The sequence below is a fragment of the Pezoporus wallicus genome, unplaced genomic scaffold (assembly GCF_028554395.1).
Source record: "Pezoporus wallicus isolate ANWC-B61680 ecotype Strahan unplaced genomic scaffold, APGP_CSIRO_Pwel_v1 contig_7011, whole genome shotgun sequence".
Lineage (NCBI taxonomy): Eukaryota > Metazoa > Chordata > Aves > Psittaciformes > Psittacidae > Pezoporus > Pezoporus wallicus.
Genome location: NW_026638234.1, coordinates 2,664,687 through 2,692,223, shown reverse-complemented (window position 1 = coordinate 2,692,223; position 27,537 = coordinate 2,664,687). Strand labels below are relative to the sequence as shown.

Genomic DNA, 27,537 nt, shown 5'->3' with positions numbered 1-27,537 from the left:
AACATGGCCTGCCCATCCCATCCTTCTCGTGGGGAGGAAAGCAAAGGGAAGCATTCCCAACATCCTAGTCCTTTGGTGATTTCAGTACAGAAAGCAAAAACAGTGGTCAGAGTTGCTACAGACCATCTTCTCCCATGTGTGTGGAGGTGTGGAGCTGTTAAGTGGTTGGACAGATCAGATGCCACATGCTTTTGAGAAGTAGGCCCAGGCATGCGCACTACAGTCCCTTTGGAAGAACATGGTCTTGAAAGGTATGTGAGATATGGTTCAGATGTGGTGAAAAGTGGAGGATGAGGTGGCAGAAGAGATAACTCCTTGCATACATGTCTCACCAAAATCAGTGACCCTTGGCCACTGTGGGAAAGCACTGGGTTGGTTCTCCATTGATAACTCAGCTATGAACACATGCTAGCAGAAGGAAGGAAGAGATTTATCATTTATAGCGACTTGGAAGAGGGCTGCTGCTCTAACCCTGGGGTAGAGGCTTTGACTCATGTCATGTCTCACTGGCAGGAAAGTCCACCACAAACCCTGCAAGGGTGGCTCTGGCCCTGGAAGGGAAGAAGGTCCCAAAGTCTTTGCTGTCACCTTGGGCTATTCTTGCGCGGCTGGATGAAAGAAAAGCAAGTACCAGTTCCTAGCTTAACAGCTAAACAGCACATTCCCTGTGCATGGCTAGAGGCTAGCCTGCTCTGTTGGCAGACATCAGCAGACATACCCTGGAAAGGCTGATGAAATGATCTAAAATACTGACCTGACAGTTACTCTGGAATGGACTTACTCCCTGGTTTTCTCTTACTCAGCAAGTGCAGACACACATTCTGTCTTCTTGAGGAGCTAGGGACAAAAGTGCTACCCTGCTGTCATGGTTTAAGCCCAGCCAGTAACTCAGAACCACGCAGCTGCTCACTCACTCCCCTGCTTCTTCCTTCCCCTGCTCCCAGAGGTATGGGAAGGAGAATCAAAAGAATATAACTCCCATGGGTTGAGATAAGAACAGTCCAGTAACTAAGGTATAACTCAAACCCACTGCTGCTACCACCAATAATAATAAGGGAAGAGAATACAACAGCTCATCACCCACCAACCAATACCCAGCCCGACCCAAACAGCAATCTAGCCCTTCTGGGTAACTGCCCCCAGTTTATATAGTAGGCATGACGTGCTGTGGTACGGAATACCCCTTTGGCTAGTTTGGGTCAGGGGTCCTGTCTGCTTCCTCCCAGCTTCCCCTCCTCCCTGGCAGAGCATGAGACCGAGAAAGTCCTTGATCAGAGTAATCATTACTTAGCAACAACTAGAAACATTGGTGTTATCAGCATTGTTCCAGGCTGAAAGTCAAAAACAGCACTGCACCAGCTACTAAGAAGGAGAAAAATGACTGCTACTGCTGAATCCGGGACACATGCAAGGACTCTCACAATCCAGAATATGTTCTGTCAGACTTGGCAGGGGGGAAACAGAAAGCAGGTAAAACCAGAATCTGAGTTAGCTTCTCTGGAGATGCACCCTCCAGAATGATGTCAAGATGGAACAGTTTTAAACAACACTTGGACTTCTGTTAATTCTGGCTCTTTTGAGTTTTCTGCTTGGACCCTAAGCCTCTGAGATGCTCTGATGTAGGCAATTCGCTGGTGCAGTCTTGGACAGCTGAGGAGTCCAGAATTTCCTGAGCTGAGAGCATATGCATCCATCTTGCCATTGCATGATGTGACGGATGTTAGATCCCACCTCAGAGGGGACCAGAGGGTGTTGGGTGTTGTTGAATGCTTGTGCCTATTGATTTGTGTTTATTAGTTCTCTTATTTCTATTTACACAAGTGCTTTTGCTGTCCTCCCATAACTCAACCTTCAACCAGCAGGTAATAAGTCACTCTACCCTCTAATTCCAGCAAATGTCTTCTCCATGATGGGTGCTTGTTTTCTGCACACATGGACAAAATACAGTCTATGTCTGTTCTGGAAGTGGAGGGAACACAATGGCTCTGTGCCAAGACCAGCAATAAGCACTGCTCTCACAGGGTTTGGCTAAGCAAGTGGAGAGGGGGAAACAAAAAACTTGGAGGCTCCTCATGGAAGTAATCCCCAGCAATGCTAAGGGGGTGCCAGCACTGCCCCTGCACCCTTTCTTTACTAAATCCTGTTATGGGATTAGCTCACCTGCATTTTGCTTTCATTTCTGAAGCAGGGTGAATTGTGCAGTGGTCTGTGTAATCAGGAAATGGTATGTTAAAGGAGCCAGGTGTTGCCTACATTGGTATTTCCATCCCATGCATACAAGGGGGCTTCTGTTACGTGGGGCTGCCATGTTTCCCACTTCTCTCTGTCCTGGTGAGGCCCTATGTGTTGCCAAAAGGCAAGAGATAACATCCTGCGGTTTTTACCAAAGCTGTTGACATTACATGATTTTTGGAGTATTAGAAAATTCACAAAGTATCTCTGAGCCATTCATTTAAAAATCCTTCTACAGCAGACAGACCACGTGAACATGATAGACTGGTTCTATGTTCCACAGTGGATGGGTTTTTTTTACCCCACAAGCAAGTCCTCTTGGTTTTATTACAGTTTGATGTAAGATGTAAAAATCTCCTCTGTGTCCCCAGAGGAATTAGAGCAATCATTTGTACAAATGTGAAGGCTTTCTGATCTCTTTTCAGACCAGTTGTTTCCAACCCATGTGAGACAGTTTCTCTTTTCCAGAAAACTACCAGCTATCCTCCCCAGGCACTGTGTTTTTTTTTTTCCAGTTTATATTGTCACACAGCCGAAGATTAATCAAGGTTTTCAAATTACAAACCTAATTTAAAAAGGGGAAATGTATTTTTGTTGAGCTGATAAGCCTACATCATTTCTTCCCTGGGCTTTCTCAGTCCCCTTACCCACAAATCTTCATGTTATCGAGCATATCCAAAAGACTATTAGGTCTTAGCCAAGTCCTGCTTTTGCTGGATGGTCTGAAGCTGCATAAAACAGGATTACACATGAAGCATGTTGGCTGGTTAAAGGGTTACACTTGGAGGAGGGCAATATGGAGCCTAGCACCACAGCTCTTGCTTAATGGAGCAAGGACCATCTTCTCAGAATGTTCTTTTTAGGTCTTATTTCAATCAAAACAGTCTTATCTATGCACCAACAGGAAACCAAGCATGACTTATAAAACCTTGCCTGGCTCAGCTGGACTTAGGTTTCTCACAGTCCCTAGATCGGAATGCCTGGCAGATAGGTGCAGGAGTTCTCCGCAGAGGACTTTCTCTGAAGAGCTAGTGCTCCAGGGACTGACACCATCAACTTGCACAGGGCCTGCCTGAACCAAACACTGATAAAAATCAAGTGCCCAAAAATGGGATCAGAGGGGCTGCAGAAGATCAGGGCCATAGCAGGGAAGCTGGTAGGTAGCCTGCTGGTTAATAAGGTGCTGCAGAAATGTCTTCTGTCACCTCTGGGTTTCCTAAAAAAGGATTAAAATGGTAATATTTACATGAGAGAGGGCAGGAGCAGTTGTGTGTATGTATAAAATAACCAATGTGTCTGGTTACTGTACCTCTTCTAGCTACTACAAATTTTCCAGTATTTTAGCAGAGTAGAAGTACTGCAGAAGGTAGTCTGACAAAATGAAACCTGGACCACTAATGCCATCCAGTGGTTCGCACACACCTAACACACTGTCCTGGGTTCAGCAGTAGCCGTCATGTTTCTCCTTCTTGGTAGCTGGTGCAGTGCAGTGTTTTGACTTTCGGCCTGGGAACAGAGCTGATAGCGATGTTTTGGTTTGGCCAAGGACTTTGTGAGCCTCATGCTCTGCCAGGGAGGAGGGGAAGCCAGGAGGAAGCAGAGAGAGAACACCTGACCCAAACTGACCAAAGAGGTATTCCATACCACAGCACGTCATGCCCAGGAGGTAACTGGGAGTTAGCTGGAAGGGCTGGGAGACTGCAGGGTTGGAGGAGGTATGGGTCGGTGCTTGGTCGGGCCTGGGGGGTGAGTTATCAGTTGGCTGGTGGTGAGGTGCTGTATTCTCTTCCCTTGTTATTTCCTTTATCATTATTATTATTGGTGGTAGCAGCAGTAATTTGTGTTATACCTTAGTTACTAAACTGTTCTTATCTCAACCCATGGGAGTTGCATTCTTTTTGGCTCTCCTTTCCATCCCTCTGGGAGCAGGGGAAGGGCAAGAAGTAGGGGGAAGTGAGTGAACAAATTGCCCGACTGGGTTTAAACCACGACACACACTTTCCATCGCTAATACACCCTGAATTGACTGGAACAAACATTGACTCTAAACTCTTCCCCTACACACTGTTTACAATCATTCACATAGCTGTTTTTTGCACTTGGTCCCATGAGAGCCCAGGCTTATACTGAAAAAGTGTCAGAAACCATACATATGTTGTATCTAGCTTGCGTAAAGCTCATTTTTCTTTTCCCACCTCTGTTCTCTTTAGAAGGTATCATATAGAGCTTCAACTCTGTGAAGTGATTCCCATAAATGTTATACATGCTGCTGAGTCTGTATCTGATCTTTCTTCATACACCTGATACAATAAGCTGTCCTCCCTTTTTACAGTAGTTTTACTGAGTATCTTTAACCAAGAGCCATGGGGGAAATGTATTACAGTGAATTTGGGGTACAGAGCAAAACTGACTTTGTTTCTGCAATAGTGTGTTACACCATCACACACTGTTGCTTCTACATAGTTCATGTACCATAGAATTATGGAGTGGTTTGCATTGGAAGGGACCTTAAAGGTCATCTAGCTCCAACCCCTGCCATGGGCAGGGATGCCTTCCTCCAGACCAGGTCACTCAAAGCCCCGTCCAACCTGGCCTTAAAACACTGCCAGGGACAGGGCATCCACCGCTCCTCTGGGCAACCTGTGCCAGTGTCTCACCACCCTCACAGCTAGGTGCAACAGCAGTGCTCAGTGCTGGCTGGCAGGAGGCAAGGAGAAAGCTATAGATGCAATGGCTTGTATTAGCGAGATTAGCCCAGCACCTACTGCTACATCCTCCAAAAGCCCAATTAGCTAACCACAGCCAAATCACAGTCATCTGCATCCTGCTCTTGTCTGCTCCTCTCCCACGTCTGCTGAGATAGAGCAGGCAGAGCTGCAGGATCATGAAACATTGCCAGGACATGTTTGTACATCTGTTCAAGCATTTGTTTTGGGGGACTCGCAGCAGGGTGCTAGCAGAGCACTACAGGACATCATTCCCTGCTTTCAGAGCAAGGGAAGAAGGGAGAAAGGTGATCAAGTGTGGGAAGTTCTTTCAGACAGAAACATTTAATTTTTATTTCCTGCCCCCCCCAGGGGTGAGGTGTCTTAGCCTGGGCTGCCTGGCACAGAGGAGTTTGGTGTGCAGGGGTTTGCTAGGTGAAAGCAATGAGAAAACTCAGTAAAGAAGCAGGATGGTGACTTAAAAGAGAGAGGAGCTGAGGGTCCCACAGTCAAACCAAAGCAAGGATGGTATGTGCAGAGATACCCATAAGGCACATGACTCACTGACCAGCACAGAGATGATCCCTCTGTGATAGGTGCTTACGTGGGCTGAGGCCATGCTCTACACATGGATGGACCTGAACAGGTAAGGTAATGGCTCCCCCCACTATCCCCAGGCATACAGCAGGTCCTGGGCATTCAAATAATGCCTTCTGTGCTGGCAACAAACTATCTCAGAGGTACACCCACAGGCCCTCAGCTACTCAGAGACAAGGACAATTGGGATATATGACCTGGAAACTCTGCAGAGGTGCTGCCTCCACCACACATATCAGTCATAACCAAGATCACAACAGAGATGTTGATCAGAAACATGAGGGCACTGAGCGCATAGGCAATGCAGCTGGCATGGTTATGCACAAATTGAGCATAGTGGAGCAAACCAACCACAGTGGCAGTGATTGTTCCTCCTGCAGATGGCAGGGTGAAGACAAGCGTCCCTGCAGTGACCTGGGAATTGCTGCTGCAATCACCTTTTCTCTGGAATACAGTCACAATGCTCAGGGTGTCACGAAAAGCCAACTGTTCCAGGGCAAACTAGGCAGCAGATGGCTCTGCACAACTCCCAGAGGCAGAACAGCTCTGAGCTGTGGTAACCCTGGCTGGTGGGTACTGGGCACCGCCAGAAGGCAAGGCTGCCAGGGAGCAATGCCCACTCACCGCTGAAATGAGAGAGGGGCCCAAAAAGCATGAAAATTGCACATCCAGAGCTAGTGACATGGAAATGGCTTTCCACATCCTGAAGCAAATGGGCTGCTGTTGATCATTACACCTCTGCAGGGTAGTGTGTTCCTGCACACGCATCTCTGGTGCGTGCCCTGACACTAATGCCATGACTGGTACTCACTGATGGCAGCTGGGACTCTCTGCAAAAAAGGCACAAGAACTACTTTGTGTAAGATGGCTGGCTCAGTTGTTCACAAGAGGGGTGTCAACTAAGGCTGCGATGAATATTCATGGTGAGGATCTAGCTCTGAAGAGGTGTCTGGCACTCCACAGTGGGGGCTGCATTGCACCCACCCATGCCAAGACACTCCTTCAGTCTGCCCTGAGCAAAGCTTGCTGTTGCCCCTCAGACTTCCCAGCATAATCACACGTGGAGCTGCTCCTTAACAGCATTATGTCAGAGTGATTCTGGCTAGAAAATCCCTGCTATTAAAAGTGTGCAAATTAGCTTGGATCATAGTGACAGAAGTGGATTAGGGAATAACTACCCATGAAGTCAGGAAGTGGTGAGGCTCTCCAGCAGCTGGGTGCTGTAACCTTGTTTTCTCCATAGTCAAGGATGCCCTGGCATAGTGAGCGGTTCTCAGGCATGTGATGCAGTGGCTGCCTTCCAGGGATCGTTAGGAGGTTTAAATTACTCCAGTTCTAGAAAGGCATGGGGACTGTCCTGCCGGGCCCACGTGCCTATTCAGAGTCCTCGGTGCTGACAAGCTGGGAGCGTGCCGGCAGGGCTGGACACGGTTCAGTGCAGACACAGGCTTTGGTGGGTGCTGCAGCCTGTTCCAGAACAGCGACAAAGCCTGGCCCTGGCAGGCACCTACAGGCAGGCTTTTAAAGGTCTCTCAATGCTTAAAAGTGAATGTGGAAGGGTCCTTTCTCTTCTATTCACCAAAATCAACGGTCCCAGTGTCTGAGTCCTGACTGGGGACTTGCATATCTGCTCTAGCCACATTTTAAGGCAGCATTCCAGATCACACAAATCCAGAGGGACGATGGTTCCCAGCATGCACGATGGGTGCAAAGCCTGCAGGCTTTTTCCTGTGATGCCCTTTGTCCTTTTGGCAAGGCTGGAGATGTCTGCTGACCTATAGAAAAAAATTCCTAACAGATGCCAAGTGTTAATCTGTTAGTAATAATAAATATTAAGTACATGGTGCTGTAGAAATTGTATTACAATACCCGGCTGACGCATTTTGCCACTGCATTCCAACTTATTAATTGCTTGCATTAAAACAGCACCTCGCTTCTTGACAGTTGTACAAACACAACCTGAGTTCTGCTTCTTGCTCATGAAAGAACTTGTCCACTCCCCAACCACCCAGTGTCCCCAGAGAGGAAATCATGTGTTTAAAAATCCAAATAAAAACACAGCTTTGTTATTCTGAAGACCTGCGCACATGTATTCTGTTTGGCACTCTTGATTTCCCACTGCAGAAATGGGCTCACCATTTAGGTATTTTCTAATTGCACATTAATTAGCATTTTCACTGTGGTTTTGTACTGAAGCAAATGATTCCATCTCCAGCCTTACCCAACACAGCTAAGCTAAGCAAACAAAACAAACCACCTCATCCGGTGGTGCCCTGACACCCACTGTACTACTAAAATGTAAATGTGGTAAATATTCAAGAGAGAGTGTGGAACACTTTGTGTCAGGGAATGCTGAAAAGTATATCCAAATGAAACCACATGGGAGGTTACCTCTAGCATATGCTTATGTAGGGTTGGGATTTGCAAAGCAACTTATCACATGATATTAGGAGTTTAGTTACAACTATAAAGACTTTAGCAAATGAAAATCTACTAAAAATCTAAGAATAAGCTTTTCTTTTTCCCTGCTGTGAATTAAATCTTTATTAGGTTATTATAGATGAACATATATACATGAAAAGGCTTTCTTTAAACTTTTTTTAGTTTTGTCCTAGTTGGTATTTTAAACATATTTTCCTAATACATATTTAGAAATACACACAATGTTTCACTTGCATTCATTTAGATGCCCTTCAGTGGACAAAACCAAACCCATTCCTGAATGCATAAATGTTTTCAGATTCTCCGATTTGAAAAAATCTTTCAGGTAAGCTTTCTGCACAAACCTCAGTCTTCGACCTGTTTCAAAGGTAATGTTTTCCTTTTTTCACAACAACTTCAATCACCAGTCACCCAAAGTGTGCTTTGCTCTGTCGTCCCAGCTCTGCTCCCTGCACCACTGACTACCTTTAAACATGTGTGCACCCATTTTTTTCCTGGCAGTGCCAATGCCCGGTAAGTGCTGGCCACAATGCCGAGCTCGAGCTGCTCCTGCTGCGCTGCTCCCACCCTTAGCATAGGGCTGGCCAAGAGCCTGGCCTCATGCCAGGGAGCTCTGCTGGCACAGCCTCAGGAGCTACTCAAACACCAGAAACAGGGTGGAGGACTCATTGGGACTTTGGTCTGCCCTTCACTGGCCATGCCGACAGCCCTGAGGTCCCCTGGGAGCAGAAACTCAAACCCTCTGGGCCTCATGTTTGCTCCAGTGAGTCCAGCTGCAGCAGGCAGCACCAGGGCTTGCCCCAAGCCTTCTGCCCAGCTTCCCCAGAAGCAGCAGGAGGTGGGGGCTGTGGGGAGCTGCCGCAGAAGAGGTGCACACCAGGTCTACCATGTTCTGTGGCTGGTGGTTGCAGCTGCGCCTCTCTGCCTGTCACCTAAGTACACAAATAAACTGCTGGAGATGGGGAGTGTATGCACTGAGGCTGATGGAGCAATGCTAGTTTAAAAGGAGGTACATGTAGAATACCCAGCTGCTGAGCTGGAAAAATGGGTTAACAATAGCCAAAGATGTGCTCCAGGAGCAGGAGGAAGGACCAGCCCTGCGGGGATTCTCAGTCACTAAGAACACAAGCTTGCAAAGGAGAGACAGCTGCCTGCTGTCCTGCATGCTGTGATGAGCACACCAGTACTTACCTCACCAGCAGCCTCCCCTCCACACACATGCATCCAAGGTTGTAACAGGCCTATAGGAAGGATTATTATTTAAAATTAATATTATTTCCATTTGCTTTTCTTAATGTAAGACAATAAACATAAAAAATTACATTCATGCAGATTTGTGGACAGTGATCTTGATGAGCACCTATGCACACAAACTCAGGCAATCTGGAGTGATGTTTACCACTGCAGTCTTAGTTTCACTGTGTACTTTTCCATAAGTCACCACAAGTAGAAAATGCTATGTATTTGCACAAGGTGCCAGAGGTATGGTTGCTATGGGAACTACAACCCTCAAAATTCCCTCTCTTTTAATTCATACAAAACCTCAATCAGAAAGCATGTTAATGCACTGCATGGCCTTTATGCTTGATATACGCTGTATTTTTCAGTACATAAGGGTTTGGGATTTTTGTTACTTCTGCACATTTTGCTTAAAAGTTTATTAGCTTCTGTCTACGCAGATTAGATTTCTGTTGACCTACATCACACTGTAATTATTTCATCTGCCCCCTTAAATTGGCAAATTAGAAAATAGCCAAGACTGTCCTGAACCTGTGCTCTTCGGTGACCCCTGTGTGTCTACCCTTATGCAGTAAGAGCAACCCTTTTGATCCATACTAAAAACTGCTTCACTCCCGTGCTACAAGGGGTGTGCGTGCTTTGTAGGCAACTGCAGAACAGGGAGGACAGACAATGCTGTGGGTCCACCCAGCCTCAAGTTTGTCCCTCTTGTACTTGCTTCAACCCTCTGGGCTCCAGATCAACCCACTTCACCATCAGTTTACCTCTAAAGCTGCAACAGGGCCCAAGCTCTAGACTTCTTCCAAGTTGGGATGGCAGAACCAGGATATGGGGTGAAGCGGGATGTCAAACGAGAGGTGCCAGGGTTGCAGGAGGTGCCACTCTTTCAGGTCCTCTGCCCTGCTGTAGTTCTTACTATTGAAGTTTGTAATCCCACCTTGCACTTTTTCTGTTTTCCTCTCTGCTTTGACTCTGATGCTCCACATAACAAAATAAGGTATTGCTACCAACCACCCTGTTCAGCTTCCTTGGGGTGGATTTTTTCACCTACTGGTGAGATTTAAGAAAATAAATGCGTTATAAAGAGGTATGTGGAAGAAAACAGAACAAAAGCCTTTCCCTGGCTTCTTGTATAAGACTTGTGTGAAACAGTACCCCTGTAAACTAATCCTTTTGTATTTGTTATACTTGTGAAAGAAAAGAGTAATAGAAAACACTCTAAGCCAAGACCCATATAAGATTACTGACCTCTTTCTCCATGCACCATGCAAACTCTTGCATATTAGTCCTTGAAATTCACATCTCTCCTTTAGCCTCCTACAGCTGACCTCTTCACCCTCGTGTTTCTTACCACATCAGCTTCAGGGTACCACATCAGGGTACCTTCACAAGTAATCTGACACTGAAGCCTAATGTGATAAACCTCCAAAATCATTACTTTACATTATTCCACTTCACATATTAAGAAGCCTGATGCACCTGGCTCTAATTCATTTGTTTGTCCAGCATTCATGTAGAGGCATGAAAAAGGGCAGATCTCAAACTTATTTCCAAGGAGGAAGGAATAAACCTGTCTGACACAAACACAGGCAGGTCTGGAGATGGGCCAAAAAATAAAACACTGTAACGCAGCACTCAAGAGGTCCCTCTTTATGAAAGGGCACTGACAAGTGGAAAAAGTGATATGGGAAGCCAAAGATGACTGAAAACAAAATGAGTCACTACTATCCTTCCAAGTTTACAAGCCATTTTAAATCAAATAAGATTCACCTTGGGAGCACTGGAATCTTTCCTCTTGATCTAGCAAGCACTCGGGGTGCTGCTGCATGTTGTTCCATGAACACAGACATATTTGCTCGTAAGTAATTTACAGTCTCTTCGCTCCAGGCATATTAGGAATGAAGCTCTAGGGAGTTTAACTCACAATGCCAAGATGCTTCCTAGATAGGAAGCTGCCCAGCTTTCCTTCTCCCTCAGCTTCTTTCAGGGATTAAACTACAAATATTTATCTGTCTTTCAAATAGTTTCCATGTATTTGTATGTGTTTGGGGTTTTTTTCCGACTCCTTGTTTCTCATGCAAAGAAATACACCATTCAAGCAAATAAATTCCCATTTGTTTCAGTCACGTCATGACCCGTCCCCCAAGCTATGGTATCATGACTGCGTCTGGTGTGTGAAACAAACCCTGTACCTCCTTCCCTGACTTTATGGCATTCTCAACCACATGACTTAAAATCACCCAGCCTTCAGGTTGTTTATACTTCAGTCATACGTGTACACAGGTTACATAAAGTCCCAAGTACTGTAAAATCATTTTGTGCTTCTAATTTAACTTCTCCACCAATAACAGAGTGGGAAAACGAGCAATGTGGGCTTGCAAAGGGAATTAATTAAACACATTTTTTCATTCTTAAAACATTCAAGGGTCACAGATCTTAGAACAGAACCGCAGAGCTGTATGCTCCCCAAATCTGGTGTTAACCAGAGTCCAAGGTTTGCCAGCATTATCAGCACGTAAAGAATCTATTCTGTCATCTCTCCCCTGCACATCCCTCAGAAAAGGAGCAATCCATGGCTACATCAAGACACTTTCCACGTTAAACATAGCTCCAAGCTGCATACTACATCCCCAGCCTGCTGCTGTGGGTAGCCTGCACACAAAGCTGCCTCTAAGGGTAAACTCAGCAGCTGAGCAACAAACGCCAGCTTCAGATCCTAACTTTGATGGTTTCTGTACAAAACACCTCGCGGTACGGCAACTGCTTTGAAATGCAAAGCGATTCAGGGAGTTCATGATGTGACACACCTCGGTCACAGGAACGCTAGAAAATGGCCTGCAGGGGAAGGGAAAAGACGCAGACACCGACGAAAAATGTTTGCCGCTTCTTCCCACCTCAGTACTTCAGGGCATTCCCAAAGATAAAGGGCTTATGTCTGGGATTCATAACATTAGAAGACTGAGGACTGAAGCTTGATGATTTGAGAGGAAGCTTTTAAGTGAGACTGCTTAAAGCACAAGGTCTCCTCGGGGCCGAAGTGCCACCGCGGTGACACGCAGAAGCAAATTCCCTCAGGCTCTCGAGAGAAAACGCGGAGCAAGCCACCACGCAGGGCCCGGCCCCTTCTCCCGCGGGGGGTCCAGGAAGCGCCTCTTCGCCAGTGCCCCGGCGGCGGCAGTCGGGGACTGGCTGTTTCCGCCCTTCCCGCGGGTGTGCCGCTGGACTAAGGGCTGGAGTCTGCGTTAGTCCTACTGTAGAGTGTATTTTGACACGCTAAGAGTGGGGCTAAATGGAGCTGTAACTGCTAAATGGCCTGAGCTCCTTTATGCTGTCGTTTAGCATCCTCAGTAGAGAGCTTGGGGTTTTACATGGGCAGTACTCTAAAGGAGGAATGACTGCAGGGCTACTTGTGGTTGCAAATGGAAGTACGTGATTATTCTTAAAAGCAAACAGTGTGATAAAAGGCATTCCTTTCGCTTATTGTTGCATAATACACTTCAGGTGGCTAAATAAATGCAGGCATTCTGTGAAATATCCTATTGGCATATAGAATCAGTTAACGTAAAGTAATTGTTAGTATCTTTGTAGCTGAATTTGTAGAGAAGTCTCTAGTGCTTTCTGTTGACTAGAAGTTTCATTTGATACAAGGCTATTTAATGCTGTAGCTGTTTGTTGATAACAAACCCTTTCTATTAAAGGGTAATGGACCAGTGAAAGTTACTGGAAAAATCAGTGGCTTGGCTGATGGAGACCATGGCTTCCATGTCCATGAATTTGGTGACAATACAAATGGTAAGATGTGTATTCCAGCTTTTGAGTTACATCTGTTATGTGATAGCTCAGGTTTAAAGAGTTTCTTCTAGTATTGCAGCAGCAGCTGGTAGAAGTCTACTTGGGTCTCATGACTGCAAATCTGTGTTAAGAAATAGGGACACTTCCTAAGGAATTGCTTCTCATTTAATACTTTGAACATGTTTAGGCTGGTGTTCAGGATCTCACACATCAAGCACTGACCTAAATGATTTGATAACCTAGTGTTAAGAAATAAGAAAACTTTCAGCTGAGCCCTGAGTGTTCTAGAATGAGTAGTCTTACTTTAGTGAACTTATAAATCTGTAGTAGATTACTCACCTCTAGAGGTTTAGAACATCTAACAGGAGAGTAGGTGTTTCACCATTAGTGACTTCATGGCCTCTGGCTATATACATCAGTGTACTGTATGAGCAGCAGATTTAAACTGGATACTGCAAAAAAAAGCTAATTTTGGTGGCTATGTTCTGTTTCAGGATGTACCAGTGCAGGTCCTCACTTCAATCCTGAAGGCAAGCAGCATGGTGGACCAAGTGATGCAGAAAGGTGAGTTTAATGTGCCTGGGCTGTTCCCTGCAGCAGCCATCTAAGTGCTACTCTGTGCTTGGGAAGCCACTTCATAAACAATGCTAGGACAATACCAGAAGAAAACTGGTAGTTCCTGCAGGACATCTAGGGTCATTTGACAAAGGCTCTGATAAATCTACACTGGTTAGTTGTATACCTTGTCTCCAAGAGTATGTGTAAAGTGTAGTCTTTGGGATATGTTCTTGGTTTTGTCATAGCTTGGGGAGAAGGGGCAGTATGAAAGTTCCTCAGCATGTTAGTGCAGGGAATTCATGTGTTAAAACCTTCTTTAATCAGTGGTGATTTGCTTCTGTTGTCAAAACCTGGCCCTAAAATGGGGCACTAAACTCTCAGTTGCTGAGCTTGTATGCAGGCTTGTCATGTGGCCGATCAGGTTCATCAGTAGAAGGTGCTGGGGCTGCAGGGAAACTGCAAGATGCACACAAAGCTGTGTGTGCCTGGGCATGGTGATTCTCATTGGGTGTGCTGGGCTGTTCTTAGCCTGTTAGCTTAGGTGCTGTACTGCCTGCAGTATATACCCCCGAGGCTGTGCAACTTGTCACTACAGAGTCTGATGCTCATACCTCAGTGGGAGCTGAGACCAGGCTCTTCCCCTGGAGGCAGTTTTCATAATCCATTTATCTTCAGGGAACCCTTGCATGTTTGAGACCTGGTGTCTGGCTTAAACAGTATGCTCACCGAGTTTGGAGACTGGAAGGGGCTGCTGAAGACCAATGTGGTAGTGACTGGAGCTAGGAGCAAGTGTGAAAGGCTGGTCTTGCACAGGGGGTGTCTGGACTAGCACTGGGGCCAGTGTGGCATTGTGATTGGTCTTTAAATGCTCATATTTACGTCCGTAACTGCACTTTCTGTGACCAGTAAGCTCATGCTGGAGTGATCGGTTGCATGCCAGACCAAGCAAGCTGGCTGGTGGCCACCTGTGTGGGTGATAGCATAAAATGGTGTGTTCGTGGACTTTAGTGCCAGCCAGCTGCCCCGGGGCTAAAGGTCAAAACTGAATGAACACTGCGGCTTCTGCTGTGTCAAATGCTGCTTCTGGTGTAACCTGCCTGCTCAGGCAGCTGTGGGCTGGGGAGCTCATTAGGAGGGTGTGAGAACTAGATTGTGCTTTTTACTAGTGTGGAGTTGAAACAATTGGACTGAAGCTTCCCAGAAGCTTAAAGCAAGCAAATTACTAAAGGGAAAACTGCCTTTGGCCTGATTTTGTAGGTCTTGGTTACAAATACAAAATTGGTACTAAGCTGTCTTAAGAAGCTGGCAGTCAGCATGCAGCTGTCTAAGCTGGTCACCCTGCATGCCTGTGGAGTTTTGGAAACAAGCTGGTATTCTGTGTTCTGCATCTGGATATAAGAATCTTGCAGAACATCACCAACTTGCCATTTGAGTGAATGCTTTGCTTGGCACAAATCTGTAGGAAATAAGACACTGGAATGTCCGGAAGTTCAGTGAGAACTGAACTGCTTCAGGCTTAATTCTTAAAAGAATTCCCAGTGGAGATCTAGTGCTGATAAAAAACCTGTGGTAGAGTATAATGCCAAGTGTGTGTGGAAAATGTGAAGCAAACTCAGCCAGTCATCACTGCTCTTCATTAGAACTTTGCTAGCACTTGATGCCTCCACTTTGACCTGTCTCTTGACAACTGCTTTTACTGTCCTATTTAAACCTAAAGCCTGCAGCTGCTTGTGGAGTAGCTGATTTGTGATAGACATTAAGGGCTCTTAAGAGCTTTATCTCTTAAAGAGCAGTGGCAGTGCTTACACCAAGCCTTGTATGTGCAGGAGTGATGTCATTCCTTTCCCCAGAGTTGATGAACTGCCCGCTATAAACCCCTTTATTTTCAAGGGACAACTAAAATCTGGTCCTAGGTATAACCTGAAACTGGGAGTGTTAAAGGTTGGCTGGTGATGGTAAATGAGGACATAGTGCTGTTTAAGGTAAGATGGTGGAGTATTTGAATGTAAGAACTATGGGTATGGCATTGTCCTGGCCAGCATGTAGAAAAGCCTTCAATTCAATGAAGTTTTCAGTGAGTCTGTTTGCATCTTTGTGTAGGCATGTGGGAGACCTTGGCAATGTGACTGCTAAAGGAGGAGTAGCAGAAGTGGCAATAGAAGATTCCATCATTTCTCTTAGTGGACCACATAGCATTGTGGGACGTACCATGGTGGTAAGTGTCTTGGTGCCTACTTGGATTACTGCTTGCCTACTGCTTGCTTACTGCTTGGGTACTTATTTGCCTACTACTTTAGGGAACTGTAGAGCAGTCTTGACATTAAATGGAGACTTTTTGATGCTGGAGGCCTTTCCCTGGTGTATGTTATAGAACTTGCACTGCAAGATTTCCAAGGCAGGGAGTTATTTGAAACCTTACCTGAAAGTCCTCTGTGGATTAATTAGTGTGGCACTTCTTAGTGAGATCTTAACTTCCTGCCTGCCTTCCAGAGTTGTTCCTCCCCATTTAACTTCATCTCTTCAGCTGTGACTAAAGCAGCCTGACTTGAGGGAGACCCTAGCATGAGTGCTGTCACTGAAAGTCATGGCAAGGGTCCAGCAGGACAATCTGGTCTGGTGACTGCTGGTGTAACTTGTGCCATGGCCTTCCTGGGAAGGAGGCTGGTAGAGGCTGAGTGCATTTGGCTACTTGTCAGTGTTGTCAGTCTTGCTTCCCTTCAGATGCCAGTGTGTGCTGAGGTTGCTGCCATGCTCGCTTCTGCATCATGCAGGTGAGGGCTGAGGGGCAGGGAGGTTCTGGAGTGCAGCACTTGGGGTGATGTGGCCTTGCGTTGTGAGGGTGAATGTCAAGTCCAGGTTTGCTTTTGGGCTGCTGCTAACTCTTTGAAATACAGGGGTTTGGTGACTTCCACCTGAAACAAATTCAGCTGAAGGCAACTCATCTTTTTAGGCAAGTGTAGTCTTAGGTTTTTGGCATGAGCATCAATTTGGCGTTCAGGAATAAGTAATTACAGTAGGCTCTTTCTCCTGTGTAACACCCTGCTGATGGCTGGCAAAACTGCTTGTCACTGCTAGTACTAGTGCAAGTAGTGAAAAATGTTGATTAGTTCTGCAATAATGTGAACTAAGGTATCTTCAATTCTCTTCCAGGTCCATGAAAAATGCGATGATCTGGGTAGAGGGGGAGATAATGAGAGCAAATTGACTGGAAATGCTGGACCTCGTTTAGCTTGTGGTGTCATCGGAATAGCCAAGAGCTAAGTGTTGTACCTGAAATGTTTCACATGTTAGTGGTGAGTGGGCTGTATTTCATTGCAAATGCTGTACTTGCCCTTTCTCATGCAAAAGATGTATTGGTTAATATCATTACTTTGCATTCTGAGTATCACTTAAACTGGTGAAGACTGACTTAATTTTGTATGATGTATATTGCAATTAAAGTGACACTGATGGAATGTCTCTGTAGTTTTCTACCGAAGCATCTGATGAAACCATTAAGTACAACTTGACACACTGGAATTCTTGCTCTTTGTAATGGGAGGTGTGTGGTAGTGGGCATGTTGTGAACACTGGAACCTCCACTGTACTGTGCGATTTGGAGGATTAGCTCTAGGAGCTTTGGCAAGGCTACTCACTGAGGAGCAGGAGCCACTGTATCTGTATTGGGACTTCATCCTGGCAGAGTTGCAGCATCTGTAGGTTTCAAACTTGTGTAAGAAACTTTCTGGGCAAATACACCTTGGTCTTGCTGTCTGTAAAAAAAGCAAAGCAAACTAGCACAGTCATACCTACTGAATTGCTAACAGGGAAAAGCAGGCCCGTAGTTACCTGCTGAACACCAACAGCTCCCAGGGAGATGCTAACAGCCAGTGTTAACCCAGGGGTTTTATGCACCTGAGGACAACCACAGCTTTGCATTTCACATCAGGAAGGTATTTCTGCTTGTGACAATCCCATGTGCTTGTGAAGTGTGTGTACTCCTGTGGTGGGGAAGCTCTGTGCAGCATTTAAGATGATCTGGCTACAGTGTGTGTCCTTGTGTGTTGTCTGTGCCCCTGGCAGTGCTGGGTAGTGGTGGGCTGTGTGAAGTGGAAGCCTGGAGGGATTGATGGAGCCAACAATTCTCCAAGCAATGCAGGTGCTTAGTGTGGAACAGGTATTCCCTTTAAAAGGGTGTACATAGCCACATATTCTTTATTTAATTTCATAAAGCTCTGCAACAGTGCATTTACTGCACACTGGTGCCAGCTTTTGTTATTTTCTTATATGTAGCTCTTAAATGTGTTTCTAAGTATTAGAGAAAGCCACTAATTTTAAGGAAGACCTGTAAGAGCAGTTGGCTGTAGTTCTAGATGCCTAGATTCCAGTGTAGCATGTTACATGTGAAATGGCTTTTGGTAGCAGAGTACTGTAAAAGCACATTAAGAATTACTTAGGTTTGCTGCAGGTTCTGTTAACTTACCCACCTGTACCTGTTCCTGTGATGTAGTCTCTGCTCTGATTCAGCTGCTGCAGCAGAACTAAGCATCAATCCCACCTTCCTCTCCAGCATTGGGGTGCTGCACATGTAGCACCCATAAACACCACCCTCACCTCGTTACAGCTTGGAGGATGGTTACAGTGCTGCCCCCCCCTTTCTCTGAGGGGAAAAAAGAGAGTATTTGGGAACTGTAGGTTGAGCTGCAGTGGCATGAGGGTGGTGGCAGCTCTGCAGTTTGCCTTTCCTCTCCTGGCCATTCTGGCACTGAACTTCAGTGCTTTCCAAGCCTGGTATGTGTCAATCTCTGCTTTCAAACCTGTTTCCTCTCGGCACGCTAGCTAGCCTTGAAGTCAGTGTGCTATTGGAGGATGTACAAGTTAAGGCTTAGGTTTATGTGTGAGTTGGTGTAATGAGCAGGTCTAGGCTTCTGTCAATTGCCAATGCTGTGTTGTCTATCAGTAATGGGTGCTGGCACTGAACCGATTAATCTTCATGTACCAACTTCTGGCATGGCTTATTTTAAAGCCAGAAATGTGGTAGTTGTAGAAGCATAAGGTGCAATTCCACTGGTGATGCTCCCTTGCGAGTAGGTTTATTATATGCTTGCTGCTTCAGAAGGTAAGAAACTGTTCTGCAAAGTACACCCAAGGTCTGCCTAGGCTTTGCTTTCAAACTCTCCTAATACAGGAAATGGAGACGCTGAGGTGGCATTTCTGTAGGCAAGTCTTTGTCTCTTTCCCTCCTAAGTCTTTTAGTTAAAACACTCCTACCTCCTTACAGAATTATGGTGGGTTTTACCAAGTGTTAAGTCTGAGATGTGAATGTCTGGCTTTGCAGGCCCAGCATGGAACACATTAAGGACACAAGTTTGAACACATGACAGTTGAGTTCAGTACAAGTGTGTAAACAGCTTTTTTCTCTCTTTATTCTGCTATTGCAAGAACATAAAAATAGATGTCCTTTCCCCAGTCCATGGCTCCACATTCCTCTCCTTCCCTCCCGCCTCCCTCCCCCAGAAAAATTCCCTCTGCTGCGGAGCAGCTCTGAAAAATGTAAGAAAGCAGCTGCCCTTCACTTACTTAGGGGAAAACACCAAAAGTGAAACACAGTTCTATCAGTATCAAGGAGGAAAAAAAACAAACCCAAATTAAATATGCACAGGATTCATACACCTTTTCCACTACGCTTCCAGAGTTAACCAAGCTCCAACCGCAGGGCCAGTGCCACCTGCGCCGCTGATGGCTGACTGGTGTGAGGGCTCTGACCACCCAGAACCAGCATTCACCCTCTCCAAACCTGACAGCATGACTGGGGTGATCTTGTGAGGCGATGGTGAATCCAAACGCAGGCAAGAAAGCGCCCTCCTCTCCTCATCCGTCCATCAGCCAGGCGGGTATACAGCACCAGGTGGGCAGAGGTTTCACACCTACCTCGTGCAGGGCTACAGGAGGCAGACAGTGCTAGTGCAGACAACCCGCATCTGCCTGAAGGAAGAGGTGGCATTTTTACATCCTCATGCACACCAGCCCCACTTGGAAAAACAAAGTTTAGCATTTTATAGTGGGGTTTGGTGCCCTTTTGATCTCCCTTTCACCCTGCCAGCACAGAAGCACCAGTGAGTACCAAGTCTACCAGCTGCTGACCGGGCCGGTGCCTCCCAGCCCATCATGCACACATGTAACCACATAGCAGAGGTGTCCGCTTTTTCAACAAAAGGCAAATCTGGGCAACATTGACCACAGAACCAGCTGAGAGCGGGGAGGGAAATAAAACAAACAAAAAAAGCCCTGACTGCATTGCAAACACTCAACAGTCAACTCTTCAATTCAGCTTAAAGCCACCAACTTCTACCTGCTCTGCTCAAGTAAGATCATTAAAACGCAGCACTCTTAAGAACCAAGATGACTCTTTCTTACAAATAAAAATTTGCTTCTGTGAATAGCTACACAAACAGATGTATTTCTTTTAACAAATATAAACAGAACAGTCTAATTTAGACTCCAGTACAGCATTAACAGTCCCAACTTTAAGATGCTGAACACTCCTTTTCCACTTCAGTGCAGTGTAGGAAGAATAGCACACGGTAAAGTTTGTTACGAAAATAGAGTTTATTAAAAACACATTCCTATGGTTTTGAGGAGCTTTCACCGTTACCTTTTCTTAAATTAAAAAAAAAAATAGAAAGCACTTCTACTTCTGATTTGTAAACTTTTTAAAGTCAAAACTTTAAAAAAGTTACAGCAAAAATGGGTAATAGTTTAATCATATCTTCAGTATTTCGTGTTACGCTGTGGCTATTTTAAATAGAAGGGAAGCAATCAAATTGCTTACAATTCCCCACCAACTACCGAGGGGCTGTGAGATCAGCAGAAGCAAATATAATACAGCAGACTGTACAACCCTAAAGCTCTACACTCCAACAAATGTCACTGTCGTCTCGCGACAACTTCCAGTCCCTAGCGAGGCGCCTCCGACACTGAGCCCAGATCCTTTTCTGCCTGTTCCAGGGATGAGGTAGCCGCTGGTGTCAACTCTTCCGCAGGTTTTACACCCGTGGGTTCCGAGTCTCCCGAAGTGAGTTTGGAAACAATGTCTGCGTCTCCCACTTTGCTGCCATGAGATTCGTGGTTTTTGTCGCTGTCTGCCCTGTCAGTCATCTCCTGTTTTTCCTTCCCGCGCGTTTCCTCCTTGTCTCTGCGAGACTCCCTGTCTCTGGAATCCCTCTCCCTGTCCCGATGGCCACCAGAACGCCTGTTCCTGTCCTCCAAGTCTCTGTGCCTGTCGCGCTCGGGGCTCCTCCGTCCCCACTCTCGCCTGTCACGACTACCGAGCCGCTCATGATCTCGTTCGTCGTTGCGGTTACCGTAGCGGTCACGATCGTTTTCTACCCGATTTCCGTAAGACCTCCTTCCAAACCTTTCCTGGTCTCTGTTGGGCGTGAATGTCTGCCTGTCGTTCCTGTACTGCCGCCCATCTCTGTTCTCCTCAGGTCCACCCGGTGTCCCACTTCCTGGCATCCCCCCAGGTCTCACAAAGTGACCGGGTGGTGGGAAGGGGGTTTTCATTCCGTGGGGGGGAGGCATCCCAAAGCCCCCTGGCCCTGGCGGGGGCCCTCTGTGCATCATGTGGTGGGGCATGTGTCGTGGTGGCATCAGGGGAAACCGCTGCAGAGGAGGGGGTGGCATTCCGGGCGGTCGCTGGAGTGGTATCAAACCCGGCCGGGCGCCCAAGAGGCCAGTGGAGGGAGTCTGCAACCCAACAACGGGGGCTGGTGGCGGGGGCGCAACTCCTTGAGTGCCTGAAACAGACAAACGCAGACATGCCAAATGAAATCACAGGCTGGGGGGAGGACGAAAGAAAAGGCATTTTCATCATCTCAAAACCAAGCATTCTGAAATTATCCTATAAAATGAATAACACCAAAATTGAGTGGTGGTGTGGGGGGAAGAGAGCAGCCTGCAATGCTTCCTGGGCTGGCTTACACACTGTTAAGAGAACATCCTGTTTAAACAGCAGTTCGTGCCATGCTACAAATAATTAACAGTGCAATGGCAGTAACTAGTCGCTCATTCAAAGGCTTCCTTCTGTGGAGAAGCTGCTGCGCAGGTCAGAGATCTTCCTGATCTACAGCTCGGGGTCTTGCTTTGTCAACAGAACACCTTCCTAACAGGTCACGCTTCCCAGGCTCCTAATTAAAGCCACCTCACTCCCTTCAGTTAGTTTCAAAACATCTCTCCTCCACTCCAAACATCCATGGAATCAGCTGCTAAAATGCCTGAGATTTGATGTGGCCACCAACAGGAGTTCTCACGTGCAGGAGAGGTACAGAGGGAGAGACAAAGTCAGAATAGGGCTGGAGTCCAATTGGGAAATCACAGAGAGATCAAGGTACTATTCCATAGAAAATGGATACAACAAAGTTCAGTTTAGTAGAATAAACGCTGCAACATAAACGAAAAGGAAATGCAACAGGTGATGTGTGGATTTATTCCTGTTTTTTAAATAGTTTTCCATCCTTTACAGCACACACCCAACACCAGCTGTTTTCCATTTCTACTCCTCGACTCCTCTTTTTACCATGGTCTTTGTAAGAAAGAAAAAATTAACTCTCAAAAAATACTGTTTCAGAAAGCTCAGCCCGAAGCTTGTTGGCATCAACACAAGGAGTGAAGACAAGCAAGGATTACTGAGCTCCAGAGGAGCTCCTACCAGTAAGCAAGTGCCAGCTTATCTCGTGCCTCCTTCTGTTGGAACCAGCAGCATTATCATCTCGGGCTCTCTGTAGCTTTGAGGCTGCATCTGCCCTTTCTGTTCACTAGCAGTTATTCACCTGAAACTAAGCTCGCTGTCTCGGAAAGCATGTGTTGTTTTTGAACTCCCAAACTGAAACTTACGGGAACCAACAGCTGTCAGCAGAACAAACACAAATCCCTCCTAATCTACCCTGCGCTCCTTTATACATTTTGTTTAGACCATGACATGCTTTATTTCTATGTATATTAATAAAAATTAAAGTTAAGAAGGCAGGTTACGTAGAATCTTGTAACTCCTGCTCTGGCTAGAATTAGAACGTGAATTAATACCAGAATTACACACTTGACAGCGTCACCAGTGAACACTGCACTTAGATCGCAGCTGAATGAGCACAGGGGAGCAGACATCCTAAGTAACCTTTCACTTGGCTACTGCAGCTTCCCTCTTCCGCTGGCTGACTGACTTAGTGTCTCTATCCCCAGTAAGCCTGAGCCCTCTGAAGAACACCGATGTTGCTCTTTCACCTCACTACTTATGCTGAAGAACATCTCTAACAGAAACTGGTTTTATCTGGGTGCACTTTATTACGTTTTGTGGTTCAGGAAAACTCAGGTCACAAAGATGTGAATACTCTTCCACCCGTGGCATCCATCACCTTACCTTCCCTTCCAACAGTCTCTCTTAAGACATGGCTTGACAGGTTACAGTCTTTGAAAAAAATATTCCAGCAATAACAGCCCATTTTTGGTGTGTACCCTCCCCCCTTTTTAACTGTCAAATGCACAGCCCCCCCACCACCTCCTGTTCCACATCAGGGCTGTAAGTCAGTGAGCTTAAACTGCTCCCATGACTTCGTACGAGACAGACACATGGCTAATGGTATCTTCCAAGAGTGTTACTTTGCTGAATTCTGAGGTTTGGGGATCATTTTTGTTGATAAAGTTATTCCTTCCACAGAAGATTAAAAATAAGGCAGAAAAGACCGAGATCTAACAAGCTGAAAAGGAGAAGCACATGCTCCTGCTCTATGGCAGCAGAGTAGAGGTGGGTTACAACAGCATGAACATGAGGCAAGTGTGACAAGCTTTTCTGCATTTCACAAGTAATTTAACTTCTCAGTCTTATTTCTGCATGAAATGTAGTACAGAAGCAGCAGCGTAACAGCAGCCAAAACCCATTCTCTTTCAATTTGGACTGTATCAGCAGGGTAGCAGCAGAACACTTATTTCAGCTCACTCAAATGCTGAGGCTGAAGCCACATGGTTGAAAGAACTGTCAGGAGTTTCCTTGCTGTGCTGACAAACCTGGCACCGATTACAAACTTACTCTGAAAGAGCTGTCCAGAAACACATCCAACTTTACTAGAGAAAATGCTCATGAAAATCAGTGGTACAGAATGCAAGTGGCCTATCTAGGACAGCTGAAAGCCCTTTGTTGTCTTATACAGGGAAAGACAGTATGGAAAATTTAAATAGTTTGTCAAACTTGAAAAGAAGTACCAGAGCTCCCAGAGAAACAACAGTGATGCAATGACCATCCTATACCTGTGCAGACAAGTGACGGAATTTTATCTGCCCCAGCCTGTATTTTATCCATCTGCTCCTAACTGTGAGCCCTGCTGCAGTAGCTAAGCTTGTGTTCTTGCTTACAGGTATGAAACGCAACCATCCCTTTTATGAGCTTCTTGCTCCATGTGACTTGGCTACCACATGGCTTTTACTACAAGACATGGCTTGTATGTAATGCTGCAGATATAATCCTTCGGCCTTACACCCAGTATGTTACTCTGTTCAGTTGTGTAAAACCAGACTGCTTTCACAATTCATTTTCATTTGTAACTTTTACCAGTGATGCAGTGAAAGGTCCTCAGAGCCTGCGAAGTGTTCACTCTGCAGAGCGCAGATGCAAGTGCCCAAGGAAAACCCACAGCCAACCATGCATGTTGTTGCGGATGTGCAAGAACAGTCACGCAGCGTTAAAGATTTGGTATTTCCACTTTACTCGTAAGACGGCTCCAGAAGCTAGAGCTGTCCCGAAGAAGTGTCTTCTATCCAGGGAGGTCACAGGAGTCATCCTTACTGTTTGACAGACTAGGTAAACAGCCAGATTTCTGCATTACTGTAATTCCACTTCTGATTATCTTCTCTTCTGGCTGGACAAAATCCCACGTTCCTTTGTGATAACTATCAGTACTGCAAATGCTAATGTAACTGAAAAGTGTAACAGCTGATTCCTTATTTTAATTACTTTTATTCTTTATGGAACTCTGCTCAGCAAGTGATTAGTGTCTCTTATAATCCATCAAATTACTTCTCAGCTGTGCTGTTACAAAAAAGCAAGCGGAGGAGTTGTGTTCTCCGAGTCCGACACAGCAAACCTGCTTCACATACACCTCCTTCGCAAATCTGATGACAATATATATGAGAACAAGAAGTCAAAAGCTTACGATTCCAGCATGACAGGCTAAAGGTTTACACGCAGAGTGTGACGTTCTGCAACATCTGGCATGTCACATTAGTTCTCCTATCATTCTCCAGTGGGGAATGCTGCACATTAAAACTAGAACATTAAATACTACCAGGAAATTCTTGAAAGAGGGACAGTGGTGTAAGTCTTGTGTCTTCTTCTGGAGTTTAATACGGAAACCTTTAGACCAGGCCAAGACTGTAAAGAGCTTCAACTTGAGAGCCTAAATATTGACTCACAGCTTAAATAACTTGCCATAAATACCAACATTTTTCAGGATAGTCAATGTCAGTCACTGAAGTCAGGAGGTTAATTTAAGATATTTCAACAAGGACGTAAGAATCAAATTACATTATGGGCTGGTTACTGGTATTAAAACTGCTAAAATTCCTGCTTTGTACAACATGAAATACTAAACCGATCCAGGTCAAGGGAGTCATCAAGACAAAACTGAATTCCATGAATGGTGCTTGAGAGTTCATGTTCCCTTACCTCTGAACTGTTTATGAAAGCAAGTCATGTATACCATTAGCAAACATGCAGTGTTTGTTATGCTTTTTAAATGGGCTATCACCAGAAATTTAGAAACATATTAGGTTTATCACTGTTCATATCCTGTGTTAATAAAAAGCTCATCCTTCCTGTGAAGGAAGCATCCACCCTGCAATGTAGTAATATTTGGGTGAGCTCAGAGAATATTGTGGTCTGTCTTTTATAATTCAATGCAGATTACAAAAAGACCATGTGGTGTCTTAAGAGCAAAGCATCCAGGGAGAAAAGAATGGTAATTCAGCACACATTAACAGGAAATGAATACCAAGTTCGATGAGAGCTACAGTATAATTAATCCTTGATAATATGTAATTATCATTGTAGGAATTTTGGTAAAAAGAGAGTAGACCAGAACCTACAAACTGCAGTATGGTGTATTTAATCAAGATAATAGATCACAGAATCTCCATATTCAAAACACAGCACCTCCATCAGCAGTTTATTACTGGTCCAAATTACAGCATTTGCTCAACACTAACAAGTTGGCAAATCAAAAATGATTTAAAAGCCTGCCACTTTCTGCAATATGCACATGGAAAACGAGTCTAAAAATATCTGCTTTGCAGATCATTTAGAAAATGACATACGAGCACATACTCACAAAACCAGTTACAGTCTGGTAGTCTTGTTCAAATTAAGAACAAGAAACTATTAACAGCAGCAAACAGTATCAAGGATACAACTACAATCAAAACAACCCAAGGGTGGTTTTTAGAAATAAGCACAAAAAATTCAGACAAGATGTCCATGAAGGATCACTCCTCTGAAGCACAAACATGTCTTTGTTGGAAGTGATGAAAGAATTACATTGGGGAAATGAATGAAATTAGGGGAAATGGAACAGAACATAACTTACATTCCTAAGAAAGCATATGAAATCTTACAACCACCAATTTAGAGTTGCTTTGTAACATACCTTCCACATAAAAACTGAACAGACAGATAAGCTTCATTAAGTTACAAACATCAGAAAAGAGCTCCTGCGTTTGTACAGATTACATAAAGTGTTCTCAAGCAAGGTTTAGATTTTTCTATGACAGTCTCTTCAGAGCAATCTTCACTCCTTGACTTCAGCCTGCTGAAGTAAGTTCTTCTATCCTCCCCAAATAGCCGACGAACATTTCTTCATTCTTCACGTTACACTACTCAAGCCCCTTCATCCCTATTTCCTCAAGCAGAGTCCTCATTACATACTTCATGATGCTGTCAAGCATATCTTTCTTCCACCTCCTTATCCTAGCTTGGAGAGCCACATCATGGGAGTGTTTCATGAGAGTTTGAGGACCTCTTGAGACATCAGTCATGCCATCAGTCATTTATGCAAATTACTAAAGAATACCCTTGTGAACATTAGGTCCTTCAGTCTGAACACTTGTCTGTGCTTTCCCATGGATAATTGAGGGTAATCCTGTACCTACTCACTTACTCTGCCCAGTTCATCTGCCTCTGACCTGTGCAAAATGCATGTCATCACTAAGGCTACATTTAAACTGTCAAGCCTCCAAGTATTTCTGGGCTCCAAGACTGCAATGCATATGCAGATTGCATCTCATGTTCACACACATGGTAAAACCCTGGCCCACTCCATTTCCCATGCTTTGATTTCCCTAAGAGTGAAACCTGACACACAGAATGAGAAGGTATGACAATGCAGCTTTGTTAGCTCTTGAACTCAGAGGACAGGGAGGGCAAGACTTTAAGGGACACTTCTTTGCTATCTAGATTAGCACCAGTGGTGGAAAATGTCACAACTTTCCTGTTTTTCTTCCAGCGTAAGGAGAGACTAGATCTGGACCCTCACAAACAGAGCTAAGCTCAATCGATGAGTGAATCAAAGTGGTTTTAAGAAGATCATTTCACTTGTGTTAACTTACTGGAAAGTTTTAAAAGCAAAGACAACCGATATTAAACTTTCACCTTTAATAATGTAAAACATTATAATCTGTTTCTTTGTGTTTTCTTCTATCTTGTATCAGACTGTGAACAGTCCCCCTTTCCTCTGAAATGTCAGGATGGGAGGATTTTACATAATCCCTTGGCTATAAATAACTACTTCTTGAAATGAGACACTATCACTTAAGTAAACACACAGATCTCTAAGCTATTACTTCAGGACTGCTCTGGAAGCTCACACATGCTATCTGATTAAAAGGAAAAACTCTTCTATCCCCTTGCTGATGAGTTGTTGATGAATGTTGAGAGAAGTTGTCCATGTGGTCA

The 27,537-nt window shown here is 45.1% G+C and overlaps 2 protein-coding genes across 5 annotated transcripts in view; one reads left to right on the top strand and one right to left on the bottom strand.

Annotated features, from left to right (window-relative positions):
- Nucleotides 1–8,673: 8,673 nt before the first annotated feature.
- Nucleotides 8,674–17,302, top strand: SOD1 (superoxide dismutase 1). Its single transcript, XM_057410047.1, has 5 exons — nucleotides 8,674–8,739; nucleotides 12,881–13,007; nucleotides 13,502–13,571; nucleotides 15,666–15,780; nucleotides 16,716–17,302. Exons 1-5 carry the CDS (start codon nucleotides 8,674–8,676, stop codon nucleotides 16,824–16,826), a joined length of 489 nt encoding a protein of 162 aa, XP_057266030.1. The 3' UTR covers nucleotides 16,827–17,302.
- A 2,632-nt stretch (nucleotides 17,303–19,934) lies between these two features.
- SCAF4 (SR-related CTD associated factor 4) overlaps nucleotides 19,935–27,537 on the bottom strand; it is a 44,939-nt gene continuing 37,336 nt past the window's right edge. For all 4 annotated transcript variants that reach the window (XM_057410168.1, XM_057410165.1, XM_057410166.1 and 1 more), the window contains one exon: nucleotides 19,935–21,343. In XM_057410168.1, coding sequence (XP_057266151.1) covers nucleotides 20,502–21,343 — 842 coding nt within the window. In that variant the 3' untranslated portion in view covers nucleotides 19,935–20,501. The remainder of the gene's footprint in view (nucleotides 21,344–27,537) is intronic.